The following is a 16315-nucleotide window of genomic DNA, read 5'->3' as shown; positions in this document are numbered from 1 at the left end:
CCCTCCATGCATTTTGAGAAGAGGAGTGGTGTTTCCATATTTCCAATTTCAAGAACCTCACTGTGGATGTAAGTCAAATTCCTAAACATAACCTAAGACCCTTCATAGGCTCAACCCCTTAACCCCAGTCATGCTCTCTCATGGTTCTTTCCTTTGCTTTGAAGTCATTCATTCTTTCAACCAATGAGAAGTGATTTCCGACTACATGCCAACCCTCTTTTAGGCCCTGAGGTTATAGTGTTCAACAAAACTGTTTCAAATGTGTGCTTTCTTTGAGCTTACATTCTATTACCTATTAATTGGTTGTCCATTGGTGAACTGCTATTGAAACTTCCAGACTGACTCAGTTGTCACATTTCATACATGTGAAGTTTTCACTTCCCTCTACTTGTATCCTGGTTATATAACTAGGGATTCTTGATGATTGTGTATCTCGTTCCATGCACCCCCCAACACACCAGACTGAGAGCTCCTTAAAGATAGATGTAATTGTATTTACCTCTTTGATATTCCTGAAGAGGGTCTAAAACATATCAGAAGCTCATGAAATGTTTCTGAATGAATGTGTAGTAGTCAGGGCTCTCTAGAGAAACAGAATGAATAGGAGATAGAGACAAAGAGAGAGAGAGACTGACTATATGGAATTGGCTCACACAATTATGGGGGCTGACATGTCCCAAGACCTGCAGGGTGAGTCAGCAAGCTGGTGATGCAGGAGGGCCAATGGTATAGTTCCAAGCTTGAGACCCAGGAAAAGTGGAAGTTTCAGTTGGAGTCAAAGGCAAGAAAAATCCATGTCCCAGTTCAAATGCAGCCAGGCAAGAAGCATTCTCTCTTGCTCAGGGAAGAGTTAGCCTTTTAGTTCTAACCAGGCCTTCAACTGATTGGATGAGTTCCACCCACATTAGGGAGAACAATCTGCTATATTGGGTCTACTGATTTAAATGCTAATCTTGTCCAAAAACACCTTCACAAAAGCATCCAGAATAACGTTTGACCAAGTATCTAGGCACGCCATGACCCAGTCAAGTTGACCCATAATGTTAACCATCACAAACTTATACATATTATATCCTCCAAATGAAGGTAACGAGGCAATAAAACCTTAATGTGAATGAGCTATAGCCCTTCTTTCTCTCTGACTTCAGTTGAACTACAGAGTCAGGGTTAACAGAAAGAGGCAGGATACAGAAATCAAATAGCCTGCATCATAAATAAGTTTCTGGCTAAATGGCAAGGTTAAGCAGTCTTGTCCCCAAATGGACCTCCTGTCCTCGAAGTTCCTAAAGCATATATAAAATTATTTGAACTCCTGCTTTAGTCTTTGTCATTGCTATTCCATGCGAGAAAAGCAGTGGTCATCCTTAGTGGGCCACTTGGTTTTAACGTCCTTTTTAAACCTAAGACAGAGCCAGAAATTGCCTCTCGGCAATCATTCCAGGGCCGACACTTCTGGCTGTCTAAGGAGCCCTGGATCATTTTCATCCTAGAGAAACTCTGAATTAATAAAAAGTTAAAAATAGGGAGCTTGAATTGTTTATGCTTGGTTGGATGATTGCTTCCAAACTCATCTTAATTCCATGAAAGACAAATACCTGTCTGCCTCAAATCCCATATAAGAAAATTATGCACTATTCTAGTTCCTGTTCTACTTACTAGCATTTAAAGAATCTTGATAAGCAAGGGAGACAAAAACTCTGCCACACTCCTTGGAGTCTTATTGGGGAGGAAAGAAAAACAGAAGCAGTAGCTCATCTTTTCAGTAAATGGTTTAGCCCTGAGGTCAATCTCCCTCATACCCATGTGACCAGCTAAACCCCAACCAAAGCTGAGAAAAAATATATATATTACCACTTACGATTAGATGAATACAGAATCTAAACTGTTGCTTTAAATTTGCTGGGGAACGCCAGGTCATGCAGAGATTGGTGTACATGCACTATTGTTCAAAGTAATGCCCAAGAGAAGCATGCAATGAGTTCAGAGAGGCCTCGTACAAGAGAACGCAGGATAAATCACAGCATGAGGTAAGGAGAACACAGAATAAAAGGAGGACCAGTACGTCTCTTTGCTAAAACAACAGGGAAGACCTGACTTCAGGACCATAGGTATCTTCCCTGCCCAACCTTCCAGGGCCATGTCAGATTTGATTGTGACGAGCAGCCACACTTGGCTTGATCCATTCAAGAAGATTGCACAACCTTCTTGAATATGTGAACCTTCGCCTTACAGAACTTAGAACTCAATACCTGAAACTTCCTAGTGGCCGTATTGGAGGAAGTCCCAGAATGGAGGAAGGTTTTCTTTTCATATCTAGTGATTAAGCGAAGGATGGGAAATCATTTGGAAAAGTCAGCTCGTGGTCAGAGATCCTTATGAAAAAAGATGGCAGTATTCCTAGTATTCTGGGGTACGCTTCCTAGAATTCCTAAGAAAATATTTCAATCCCTGGGCAGAGTATTCTGGGTAACATGACAGAGTCATTAGTATGTCACATTTATTTAATGTATGCAGTCCACGAGGACAGGGGTTTCTTCTTGATTTGCTCATCTAGAATAGTAACTGGCACATAGGTACCGCTAGTTTTGTTTAATAATATAACTTTTCGAAGGTCTTGCTGGGACCCTAGGTCCTTGGGATTTCTCTCTCATTGTACCTCTGTTGTCTAAATCTCTCCATATATACATGTATATCTATGTGTACATATATACCCGGACATATGTCTATACACACAAATACTTGCATATATATTCACTATGCATATATATCTACATATTTATCAAATCGTTTGTATTTTAGAAATAAAGTTTATGTTATGATACTGCCTTTGAACATCCAGAATTTGTATTTATACAACATATTGTTGCTGTGTCTCTACCAAACGATGAGGCTTTAGACTCTAAGCATTACTAACATACTATATCTTAAATACTGTCCATGGCTCAAACAGCTAAACTTGCATACAATAGTGTTAAGTCTTAATTAATAAAGTGACTTCACAGCAACAACAGAGTCCATTTAATTAGAAATTTAGATGGTGAGACAATTCTGTTTTGGAGGATATTTTAGGAGAACAAAAAGAAATTGCTGAAAAAACTCAAATTAAAGCTGTACTTCCTGAGGAACAAATTCTACCAGAAACCCTTGTTTACACTGTACAACAGAACTGCCCAGAGAAGTTCCGAATACTATATACCCCTTGGGAAGACTGTAGCAGTGCCTCATAGGGTTTGACATCACGTCTTTAAATTTCCAACGATAGAGCCTACGTGCCTAACACATGGATCATGCTCAAAAATGAGCGTTAAGTCTTTAAAAGACACAGTTCACACCCTTGAAGTTAGAGAGAAGGTTGTACAGGCAATTTGGAAAATTCAGAAAGAACTGAAGATAATTTAAAAATCACTCTTCGTTGCACTTGTTCCAACTAATTTTAAAGACATTTTGTGAAGCCACCCAAATTTTCTGTTATGAACATTCTTTAAATAATGAGGACACTGGGAATCCTATAGACTCTTTTTACAGACATATCCTATAGACATGGAACCCCTGTGTAGAGCTTCTGCTGAATTTCCTAGGACTGGACTTTTGTCCATTTGTTCTGTTTGTTTTCTCCAATTTGTGCACCATTTTCCATCATGGCTGGGTTCTTTCTGTCATTCTGAAAGCTCAGAGGAGTGGCTGGTCAGCCCTCTGGTTATGAGGATGGAAGTGGAGGGAAGGAGCATGGCAAAGTGGTCTGGGGCTAGATTACAACATTTGATCAAAACTGCGGAGCTGCAGTTATAAAAGCTTTTTCAACTGATCACTCTGGGAAAAAAAGTAAAGCATAGGAATTAGCCATTTGCCCTTGTATTTGCCTCCTCCGCAAAGCTCATCAGTCTCCTATCAGAAAAAGATTGATTCAAACTATAAAGAAATTAATGAACGCAAAGGTTAAGAGAAGAGCAGCGTCCCCTAGAGTAAGAAGATGACAGCGTTCCCCCAAACTAGCCAGGAGCATTCTATAAGCCTTTCTGTGACAAGTCCACAGTATAGCAAATTCCCCTTAATCTTGCCCAGCAGACTCCCTTCACTCTGTCCAGCAAATAATTAAAGTGCAAGATATTCCAGTCTCTTGGGAGTAGGGGAGGTGGAGAGCGGTGGGGCTTCGTATTGCTGGTGAAGGGTTCCCACAACTATTCCTCCTCACCCCCCTACCTACAGTAGTGCACACAAACACGCGTAATCAACTTTTTAAGAATTAAACTATGATATAATTTTAGAAAACATCAAATTATTATTATCTTCTTTAATATTCAGAAAGTACTTTGGAGCTCTTTACAGCTTTAAGACCTCTATCTCTACCATCTATTCTCATCGTAAAGGAGTGTAGAAAAAATTACACAGCAAATTAATCTGAAATGGGACAACAGCAACTCTGTGTGTGTGTGTATATCACAGACTCTAGGAGGTTCCCTTAAAACATTCCCTGTATTCAGTAAGTTGGCTGTTTTGTTCCCTCTGTCCCCATCCCTTGTTCCTTACTAGACTGTTTTGGAAAGAGAGAAAACACATCGAAAGACTTAAGCTTTCTGTTTGCTTGGGTTTTGGATAAACGGAAATTTGTTACAATACTTTAATTTTATGAGAAACCTTAACTTTTCAGTTGGAAGCCCAGCTTCTCTAATCCTGTCCGTAGCCTCTTGAATTGGTGGGTGTTGCATAAATATGTCCATCTTACAGATGAGGAAACTTTGGTCCAGAGACTGAAATGCTTTCGTGTAAGCCTCCCTGGAGAAAGTCCATGGCCTCCATGGAAATAGAACCCAGGTCTCCAGGCTCCTTTTGACCACAGACAAAGAAGTACTCACGTCATAATTTGGGTCTCCATGCCTGCCTCCACCAGAGCTCCGTCCACAAAAAGAGGAACCGAAGTGAAACCATACTTGTTCCAGGAGTGGCCCTCGTCAAAACTCACCCTGGGTTGGAAACAAGTAGATGGAAGAGACAGCTGAAAATAAAACCACACTGTTTTGCAACCGGTTTTCAGGTGATTAAATTCTCCTCTGTATCTCCCTTTCTGGCAGTTTGGATTATCAATAGGTATTAATCTTCAACATCTCCCTACATTATTATGAGATTTGATCAAAACTGCATTTCCTGGCCCAGGTACAGACAGCACCAAGAGCTGCAGAAATCGTTCAACATCTCAGAATTGAAGGAAAAAAACCACCCAGGCGGGAGGGCTTAGTGGCTGGAGTGTCATTTTTCAAGTACTCAGAACAGAACCCGAGGTTCAATTTACAGCACAATCAATTCAGCCTCTGGAGTCTCTGACACAGATAAATTCAGTAGTGCGGGGTTTACCCTATGGGAGGGGAGGTGTGTGTCTTTCAGATCAAACCTTAAAAATAGCCATTTCCTATTTGTTCAGAATGGATGAAGTATCATTTTCCCTCCCCGATGCCACTTTAAGGGGCTTTTAGGGACGATTATTGAGTGTCTGATGTTCTGGGCAACACTGTTCCATCTTTCGACCAACAGTAAGAGGAAGGTCTGGCCCTTTGTGGACACAGCATCTGAAACTCTTTAAAGGGATGCTGCTAGTGGAGAGGATTTGAGCAATCTTGAGCAGTTGCTTCCTTCCTTTTCTTGATATTATCGAGTTCCCTACTGCCCCTTGATTTAATCGGAGGACAAAGCCCAAAGACCATCTCCTCTGAGAAGCTTTTCCCAACACTCCTCCTTCCCCAAGGCAGCTTTATTTGATTCATTTTCTGTGATTTTTTTTTTTTTTTTTTTTTTTTGCGGTATGTGGGCCTCTTACTGTTGTGGCCTCTCCCGTTGCGGAGCACAGGCTCCAGATGCGCAGGCTCAGCGGCCACGGCTCACGGGCCCAGCTGCTCCGCAGCATATGGGATCTTCCCGGACTGGGGCACGAACCCGCGTCCCCTGCATCGGCAGGCGGACTCTCAACCACTGCGCCACCAGGGAAGCCCTGTGATTCTTTTGGCCTGGTTAATTCTTAATTTTTCTCTGACTCCACAACACAGGATACTGAGTTCAACTGTAGAAACTCTATTTTCCTACAACACCCAGGCCTTCACCTATCATAGTGCTGAGTGATGACTTCTTAACTCATCTTGAATCCCTCCATGCAACATTAAAATCTTGGGAATTCAGGGGTCACATATGTCTTGTGCATTGTCTGACCACCCCCCCCCCATATCGCCTACATATCTTTATTACAATGCTTCTTACCTGATATTACATACATAGTTTCAAAAGATATGTCTGACTCTCCCACTGAACTGTGATCTTTTTGAGGTCAAAGACCATACTGTTCACTTTTGCATTCCTAAAATTAGCAGAAACACTGGCACATGGTACTATATAATGTTAAATGAATATATGAATAAAAAACTAAGAAGTGATTAAGGAAACTCGTTTAATCCATCCAATAATTTTTCAAGCATTACTTACACTAGCATCCATGAATTGGATGTGAATCCCTGTCTCCATTACTAGTCAACCTACTCAGTCCATTCTCTGGATATTACTTGTCTCTCTATCTTATCCTCTCTTCCCAAATAAACCGATCTTAAAAATTAGAAAGTCAGGGCTTCCCTGGTGGCGCAGTGGTTGAGAGTCTGCCTGCCGATGCAGGGGACGCGGGTTCGTGCCCCGGTCTGGGAAGATCCCACATGCCGCGGAGCGGCTGGGCCTGTGAGCCATGGCCGCCGCAAGGAGAGAGGCCACAGCAGTGAGAGGCCCGCATACTGCAAAAAAAAAAAAATTACAAAGTCAATCTCTTTACCCAGCTAGAAAAACTAGTCTCATGCAATAAGAAGTTTTGTATTTCTGGTATACTGAGATCTACTTCTACAAACAAAAAGCAGGCAGAGGTTATAAAAGTTTTTATGAGTTCCTAAATTATCAGTATCTGTCTTGACTTTTTATGAACTTTACTGAGATATCTTTGACATACAAAAATTGTATATATTTAAAGTGTATAACTTGATGCTTTGATATAGATAGATAGATAGATAGGGATATAGTGAAACATTGGCCACAATGAAGCTGGTTTCTGAGGGGGTGGGAGTGGAGGGTGGGCAGGAGGAAGAAATGAGGAGATGTTGGTCAAAGGGTACAAAGTTTCAGTTATGCAAGATGAATGAGTTCTTGGAGATCTAATGTATAGCCTGATGATCTAATGTATAGACAAGTCAATATTGTCTTGACTTTTAAGGACTTGGCCATTTCAGGCTTTTTTTTTTTTTTTTTTTTTAATAGGCTGAAGGCTAAATAATCACTGAAGCTGAACCAGAGGAAGTCGGGCAGATCTGAACTGCTTCTCTTGGAAATGGGTTCCTCATTCAAAAGTGAAAACAAGAGCATAACTGGGAATGGACTTACCTTTCATGCTATGTACCCTCCTGGTTCCTAAAATAATTGTAGGTATTTCAAAGTATGTCATGGCCACTAACTAGTTAAGTCTGTCTGATAAGTCCAGAGGGTACAAAAAGATATTTGTTTAGTTTTTGGTTTGTTTATTTTGATGACTTTGGATTGATTATTGTCTTGGTAGGAAGAAGCCAAAGTGGTTGAAGACCTCCATCCTTATCTCATTCTCAGAGTTTCCTTACTGATGAAGGTCAGTGATTAACATTAGCAGAAAAACTTGCAGTTGAGTGCCACCACATCCCAGGGAAGGAGGAGCCTTCACACCACTGCCATTAACAGGGCAGAGGACAGTCATCTTTACTTTACACATGAAGATAAGACACCACAAAGTAATAGAAACAGAGGGGCCATCACAGCCTTCTGAGCTCTGAGTTCTAAGACGTAAGCTCCAAAGAAAAACTGAGCCCACGGTGGAGAGATAGGGTGTGGAAGATAAAAGCATGCTGTATGAACTGAATCCATATGGAAGGAGCAAAAGCATGGATTAGATGGAAGAATGGGATCAGCAAAAACACTAGGAAATGCCAACATCCAGGTGGAAAGGCTAGCATATACAATAACCAAAGTCTAAGGATGACATAAAATTAGCATAGGCCAGGGGACAGTTCTCCAGAGCCAGGGTGAGGAATGAATGCTGTGACTATAATCTACAGTCAACATACCACTAGGAAGCCCAAGTTCGTGCTATTCAGGTGACTTTCTGAGAACAGTAATTTCTAACACCCGAATATTTCATGCTGAGATAATTATTAAAACCAAAACGAAACTCCCAAAGAAACTCCAAAAAAATACATTATAAAATGTAATCTCTTGAGTATCAGAAACTTGGGTCTGTCATTTGTGAGAGCTATTCTTTCAGATGACTAGGAGTTTTTAGATGTTCTGAAGTAACTGTATTGAATGGTAACCCCACGGGACCCACCTTCTCCTCCTCTATTCAATAGCTTATTAATGGCCAAGACAAAGGAATAGGGAAGCCCTTATTAGGCCGACAGGTGAAATTGAAATTGATAAGACTGCCAGTACTCAGGGAGACAGGGGTAAAGTTACAATTGACTTCTAAATAGTAACAAGACAGGACTATAGAACGAAAAGAAAATAGAATTCACCTAGCAAATATTTATTGACATCTACCATGTGCCTGGTTGGCAGTGGCCACTGTTCTGGGGATATAGCAATGAACAAGAAAGGGAAGGCCCTAGCTTCAGTGGAACTTACATTCTAGTTTGAGGAGACAAACAATATGGAGATAAATGGATACAAAAAAATATGTTAAAAATAAGTGTCATGAAGACAGTTCAAATAGAGGGATATGATAGAGAGTGAGTGAAGCTACTTTGTATTGAAAATTTAAGAAAGTTCTCCTCTCTGGGGAGATGACATTTAAACTGAGATCTGAATGATAGTAAGGAATTTGCTATGCAAAGATCAAGGTGAGAGCCATTCTGGAGGGCAAACCTGGTGTGAAATGAAGTTGCTGTATGGGAAGGACAGAAAGATGGTTGGTGGTTGTAGATTAGTGGGAAGGGGATTAATAGGAGGAAATGGAGTCAAGAAAGTAAGGCTGGGCCAGATTACAAAGGACCTTGTCCCCAGCTGAAATGGGAGAGAGATGATTTGATTTAACCTTTACAAGATGGTTTCTTTGTGGTGAATGGACTGTCAGGCCCCAAAGTTGATGCAAGGAGATGAATCGGTGGGGGACGCATGGCAATTATAAGAGACCAAGTAAGAGAAGGGGCTTGGATAATGGTTTTAATAGTGGACACAGAAAGGGACGAAAGGTTGAGGATATTTTTACACGTAAAGTCAATAAGATTTTTAGGCTATTTTTCCAGATGAAGTCAATAGGATTTTGCTTGAACAAAAGAGAGAAGTCACAGACAGCATGGTTTTGGGGGGTTAAGCAACTGGGAAAGGGAAATGTAAAGAACAGGAGAAGCAAAGCTTTTTGTTTATTTGTTTGTTTCTGTTTGGTCCACGTCAAGGTTGAGATGCTTTTTGGATTTCCGTGTTGTAACACTGTCAAGAGGACCTTTGGATGGATGGATCTGGATTTCTGGAGGCAGATCAAAGCCAGGGATGTAGATTTGGCAGTCACTTATAGGAGAGGACCAACTTAAAGCAGAATGCTTCATTAAAATGAAAAAACAAAGAGCCCCACAGCAGAGAAAGGAAAAAGAGTAACTAATGAGAAGCTCAAGCTGAAAAAGAAAACAAAACAAAACCGAGGTGATTGTTAATCACAAGGTAAATATATTCCAGCAGTGTCCCTACTGTGATAATCAAAGGCACCGTGAGTCTAGCATGTGTTCACAGACAGGGAGCATGAATAATAAAAGAAATTATCCTTCCACCAGGTCCTCAATACTACGTTCAGTTTCAATCATTGTAGAAAACTGACAATCAATGCGATTAAAAGTAAGAAACAAGTTGTTCTAGAAACAGGTTATATGATCTGAAGATAGCTTAGGGGAAAGAAGAATAAGAGCTGAATCATTTACCATCACCTTTTAACTTTTTTAGTAAGAAAGCTTCCAAATAGTTCAACACACAAAACAGTTCAACGATCTGGAGCTATTGCTGCCTACTGAAAAGGGGTAACATCTGCGAATGAAATCAGAGAGAATGTGGATAAATGCATGAAAATATCAATTAAACAATACAGATAGAATAAGGTAAAAAAAGATTTCTATTCTCATAATTGTTCTAAAAAGGAAAGTCAAATATTTGAACAAGAGTGTAAGCTCCCAAGTACTTTGTCTTGTCCTTTGGTATATCCCAGCCCCTCTACTAGTGCTGGATAAATAGTATAGGCTCAATGAATATGTGAGAAATAAATGAACAAATGCATGCAATCTGTCTTGAACTGTGTATCTGATCATTTCCCAGAACTTAGAAAGCCTAGACACAGCCATCTCTTGAGGTCCTTTATAGGTGTAGGACTCTAAAAATCGCATGCATTTCTGGAGCTGACTTACTCTGCATAGGTCTGGGCAGCAGAACAAGGACTGATGGACAGAAATTACAAGTAGATTCGTTATTGCTCAGCACAAAACAATCTTCCTAACAACTAAAGCCAACATACAGGGTGGAAACTCACTCAAATTGGTCAGCTCTGTGCCGTCCTGGTGAAGTGGGGTGTCACTCTTAGGTGTCACAGAGGTATCTGCTGTAGTATGTGTGAAACTAGACTAGACTCCAAGACCCTTCCTTACTCCATGAATTGATGACTTTATAATATTGAGGTAAGAGCCAGTAAAAGGAATAGAATCTTCCAAGAACAATCAGAGTCCTCCCCGGAACACTCTAGCACAGAAATAGAGTTATAATGGCCAATGAGGATCAATGTTCCTCCTTTTGGTGGGTGCACTGCTCTATTTTTTATTATCCCAACAGCATGAGGTGATGGCATTGTAACCACACAGAAGTCCTTCAGAGTAGCACATGCACTTTCGCCTCTCAGAGGCGCATATTGGCTGGAACTATTGTTTTCATGTGAATGTTTCTACGAACAGAATGCCAGTGTTCACCACCATTTACAGAAGAGCAAAGGAACAAGAATGGCCAGGTGATGTTGGTTTTAGTTTCCAAGAACCTCCCTTTGAAAGGAGACACTGACAGCTTGTCAGGGCTAAGCAAACAGTAGGACCCCAGTTTACCCTCCCGTGAGTAGCTCTGTCTATTGTGAGTTTCATTACAGCACTGCATTCCATGGGGCGCCATTGTTCATTTCACTCTAATGCTTCCAAGGTACAAAGGTAATACTGGTAATACTGGATGGAGGGCTTCCCTGAAATAGCACTTAGGTTCTAATCTCAATGCATCTAAATGTACACGGTCACAGATGGATGGGTTCATTTGTATGCTGTTTTGTCTTCATGCATATCTAGCTACCTATCACTTCAATTTATAGGAAACAGCATGCCTTGTTAGCCTAGCTAACGTTTCCCCAGCTTTTCAATTATGATTCTCATTTTCTCTGAAAGGCGATGTAGCTATTATTTAAATTCGAGAGCCACTATACCCTTGTGGGAGAGTGGGTAGGCCAGTATCTTTTTCCTATGCAAACATATATACATTTGTATATGCTGCCAAAATAACGTCGGTGAGTCTGAGACCTACTACAGAAAAGAACAATGAACTGATCACTTAACCTTTCTTCCACTTCAAATGAGCTCTGTGTTTACCCTGAGGGTTGTAACTTAATTAGAAGCTACTGGTGATGAAGAAACTGCATTTGAGTTTCACAAGCTTGCAATTCATAAGCCAGCCAGAGACAAAATTAGTCAAGAAGTTTATAAGGAAACATTGATGATAATGATAAGGTCAGGCCCCTACAGAACACTTACTTAGCCTCGAAAGATGAGCACAAAATGCACAGGGAGATCAGCTCGGTGCTTTGTGACCACCTAGAGGGGTGGGATAGGGAGGGTGGGAGGGAGATGCAAGAGGGAGGGGATATGGGGATATATATATACGTATAGCTGATCCACTCTGTTATACAGCAGCAACTAACACAACAATGTAAAGCAATTATACTCCAATAAAGATGTTTAAAAAATAATAAAATTAAAAAAAATAAGAATTCCTGAATGAGTTAAGTGCCACTGTTGTTTGCTAGCACACACACTCAGTAGCTAGCACGTAACGGTCACAGGGACTATTTCGGAGAAGGGCATTCAGAGACAGGCAAGTAAGCAGAAGTCATGGGTGGTATCTAAGTTCAGGGAAGCATTTGTAGCATTTATGAGAAATGACAGCATCAACATCCTTTAAATGGAGAAAATTCTATTTCCAAAGCTTAGTTTGAAAAATCATCTCGAATCCTTTGTAAACTGAAGTAGGTGAACAAATGGAGGGTAGTATTAGCATGACTATTATAAGAGGAAATTCAATGGGAGGCAGCTATTCTTCTGAGCTCAATAAATATTTTTTACCAACAAAAGAGATATTTCATGGAATAAGGGGAAACTCAAACTTTGTATTAATGCTTTGAAAGGCAGGATTTGATCCTACTTCCATATCCCTGAGTGAATACTGATTTTCCCAACTTGGATGGTTTCCATCCAGACTAGACAAGTACTCCTTCTAGAAGTGATCAGGCCTCTGGAGAGAAACCACTGCAGAACAGACTGAATACTCAAGATGTAAGGATGCTAAGATTCGCCAAAGCCAAAACTTTCTCTATTCCTCTGCTCCATGCCAAATGTACTCTCCTCTCCTGTCACCAAAAAGAAATAACAACAATAGCAAACTCCTGTTTTCTTTAGGACAAGGCAACTTTTGTGTAAAAGTCTCTAAAATTCAACCATGAAGTGAGCGCTAAGTCCCTACCACATGAAGGAGAGAGAGCAGGAGGGTGACAGTCAAGGGTAAGATGGGATTGCCACCCTCTTCTCCCAGGACTTAAGGGGAGGAAATCTGCCAGCTGTATCTGTCTGCAGGGAATTTATCAATTATGTCATTGAGATTTAGATAGAGGTGCTTAGAACACAATGATAATGACTAGGGAATGTTACTTTTCTTGGTTAAAAAACAACAAACTTGTCTTAAGAGTCAAGCTGCCCTCCCTGAGTGTATAAGTCCTACTCAGTCCTCAATAGAGAGAACTCTTCTCACCACAGAGAGAGAGGTCTCGGTAGTAGAAGGAATTACCTACATAAAGGGAGGGTGGGAGGGAGGGAGACACAAGAGGGAAGAGATATGGGAACATATGTATATGTATAACTGATGCACTTTGTTATAAGGCAGAAACTAACACACCATTGTAAAGCAATTATACTCCAATAAAGATGTAAAAAAAAAAAAAAAAAAGGAATTATCTACAGATTCAACCTGAAGCCCTTAAACTGGTATTTAAGTTCTTCTGAGGCCTACCCACCATTACTTACTCACATGCTTGATTCCAACCACATACAGTCTTCTGAGTACTCCCTACATCTCCTGAATTCCAGGCTTGGTCAGAGTTTTCCCTTCCCTTGGCTTTCCTCCCATCACTTCTCCTAGTCCTGGAATCCTTTTATCAAGGATCAGCCCTCACATCACCTGCTGCACAAAGACCCCCTCACACACCGGCGGGGGGCTCTATCCGGCCTCAGGATTCCAGCAATGCACACAGTCAGCATCCTTTCGTAGACACTGCTTGGACTAAGTTCCTTATCTTGACTATGATCTCCCAGAGGACAGAGACCATGTGATAAGCCTCTGTGTACTCATTGAAGTATCTGGAAAATCGGCAGGTAAAAGAGAAGAGCAACCATGATAGAAACCCAACTTGGTGCTGCAAGGTACTAGCTGTGTAGCTCTGAGCAAAGTATTTAGCATGTCTGCATTTAATGCTACGATAAAAAGAGTACCCACAGGAAAATGCATAGGGTGGTTTCAAGAAGGAACTTAGGTAATTCATGGAAAGGGCCTAGAACAGTGCCTGGAATTTAATAATCCCTGAGTAAATGCTGACTATCATTACTATCAAGTCATTCCACTCTTCTGATACTACCCAAAAATTACAAAAGCAGTAGTAAAAGGATGATAAACAATTACATTAGGAACTTCTTCAAGCTCATGCTTGAGTTGGCAGGGCACTGTTTGTGTGTGTGTGTGTGTTTTGTTTTTGTTTTTTTTCTACAAACGGCTTTAACTTAATAATTGGCCAAACTAAGAGAAACTTTAAATCCTTGCCAAGGTGGCTGAAGCTTGAATTTGGTACCTGGGGATCCTAAGCTGATTTTTTCTTTTCCTGATTACAAACCGATGCTTCTAAGTAAAACTCTTACTCTGAAAGGGTTAGTCTCCCAAAATCAAGGGCCTGGGAGTTATGCCAGCATCCATCTTCCAGCCCATGGTGAATCCCAACAACTGTATTCTAGACAGCATTCCCTCTACTACCAAACATTCACTCTTTCAAATGTTCATTCTGCTGAATTTGAAGCCTGAAATTCTTTCCCTTCAGGATATAAACATACATGATAGTTATCCATCCTCTGCCAAAAACAAAAACATCATCATCATCGTTATAATCATCATCATAATATATTCTCACTCAACTCTTTGTCTTCCCTGGAGGGTCTTACATACATACACTCAACTGCATTCCATAATCTACTTTCTTGGGAAGAATCATCTACATTGTCTCTACTTTATGTCATTCTTTATCATTCATTCATCTACTCATTCATATATTGCACTCTACCTTTCAACCCCACCTCTCTTGTGAATCTACCCTAACAAAGATCACCAATGACCTCTTCCATTGCTTAATTCTAGATTGTTTTTCACTCCGTAAAGTCTATTCTGATTATAGAATTTGGTGCTATTGATCAGCCCTTCCTTCAGCATCCATGAAAACACTTCTCCTGTGTTTTTATCTTTTTTGGCTATTTCTCCTTAGCCTCTCCTATAATTTCTTCCTCTGCTCTGCATGTTGGTATTCAACAGTATTCCACAGGAGTCCCTGTTTTCTCCTTTTTGTACCCACTTTCATGAGGCGTGCAGCCTACTGACATGGCTTTAACTACCACCTAACGGCTAGTGACTCCAGATCTAAAGTGTCATCCCAGACCTCTCTCCTGACCTTCAGATGAATGTATCTGACAACTAAGCTTCATCTCTGCTTGAATGTTCCTAGATATCTCAACTTCAACTGGTCTAGAACTGAACTTAGTATTGCTACATGCACCTAACCCTCTTCTTACAGCAATGTCCAGCTCCTGTATTTTGGACTGTTAATCTTGGCTGCTTGAACTTGAAGGCCCTTCCTGCTCATTTCTGGCTCATCTGAGCACCCATTCCTACCACCCCACTATATTCATTATATATAATATATATATATTATATATTCCCCATCTAAATCATCTGGTCTGCTACTGTTACCAAAGAGTTGGATGATGTAATGTACATCAAATGGATAGATGGATAAAGAAATGGATGAAGAAATGGGTACAATGGGTAGAAAATCATGCAGAATAACTTGTTCCAACCTTTTCCACTAAAACGTTGCTCATTAATAGGGTAGGGAGCTGTCCTTACCACAAATGCCTGACTGGCAGAGGTGTGTGTTTCATGGCCACGAGGACGCCACCCCAGTCTAGGAACCAGACATTGTACTCTTCATCAAAGATCTGGAACAACAACAACAATAACAATCACAGCAACGCCTTACATTTGCATAGTGCTTGACAGTTTACAAAGTTTTTCACATGTATTGTTTCATCTAGATTCCACCCCTGCCAACAACCCTATCAGGAAGTTTGGCAAGTAATGTCATCCCCATTTAATAGATGAGGAAATGGGCTTGTAGAGAACAAATAATTGTCCCTCGGCTACTCAAGTGGCATTTCCAGGGCTCTTTCCCCTAGTACTGTGAGCCAGTGTGCCACCAGAGGTTCAGGCAACAAGACGCATGCTCAGCTAGACAACTCAGTGGAAAACATGACTTCAAAAACTTCCCCTCTTTTCATCTGAGTAACTGACTACTCAGCTTTCTCTTTCTCATCTTTTCAAATGAGACGTTTGCTAATTTATAAATGGCCTGTGTCTTTCTCATCTTTTCAAATGAGACGTTTGCTAAGTTATAAATGGTGTCTTATAAACATTTATAATGTTTATAAATTATCTATGAACTTAAAGGACAATTCCTTTTAGACCTGTAGACATTATGATCTACGTGATGACTGAGTTCTCAGACTTAGCCACCACCTCCTAAGTTCCCATGCAAGTTGGATGAAGACTTAAGTTTAGTGCTAGGGCATCCTCACTCTAAATGCTCACTAGGATACCATGCTTCCTCGGACCCAGAGTCACTGATTCTTTGGTTTATTTGTCCATTACCTATTCACCCATCCACTCACTCATTCACTCATTCAGT

General features: G+C 40.7%; 1 protein-coding gene across 2 annotated transcripts in view; it reads right to left on the bottom strand.

Annotated features, from left to right (window-relative positions):
* Positions 1-16315, bottom strand: part of SORCS3 (sortilin related VPS10 domain containing receptor 3) — a 585385-nt gene that overhangs the window by 66172 nt on the left and 502898 nt on the right. For both annotated transcript variants that reach the window (XM_004265871.4, XM_049696818.1), the window contains exons 13-14: positions 15478-15569; positions 4854-4961 (exon numbers count right to left, since the gene is read on the bottom strand). In XM_004265871.4, the coding sequence (XP_004265919.1) occupies positions 4854-4961; positions 15478-15569 (200 nt within the window). The remainder of the gene's footprint in view (positions 1-4853; positions 4962-15477; positions 15570-16315) is intronic.

This window comes from Orcinus orca, chromosome 14 (genome assembly GCF_937001465.1).
Source record: "Orcinus orca chromosome 14, mOrcOrc1.1, whole genome shotgun sequence".
In the NCBI taxonomy this organism is placed as follows: Eukaryota; Metazoa; Chordata; class Mammalia; order Artiodactyla; family Delphinidae; genus Orcinus; species Orcinus orca.
This window is presented reverse-complemented; position numbering and strand designations above follow the sequence as displayed.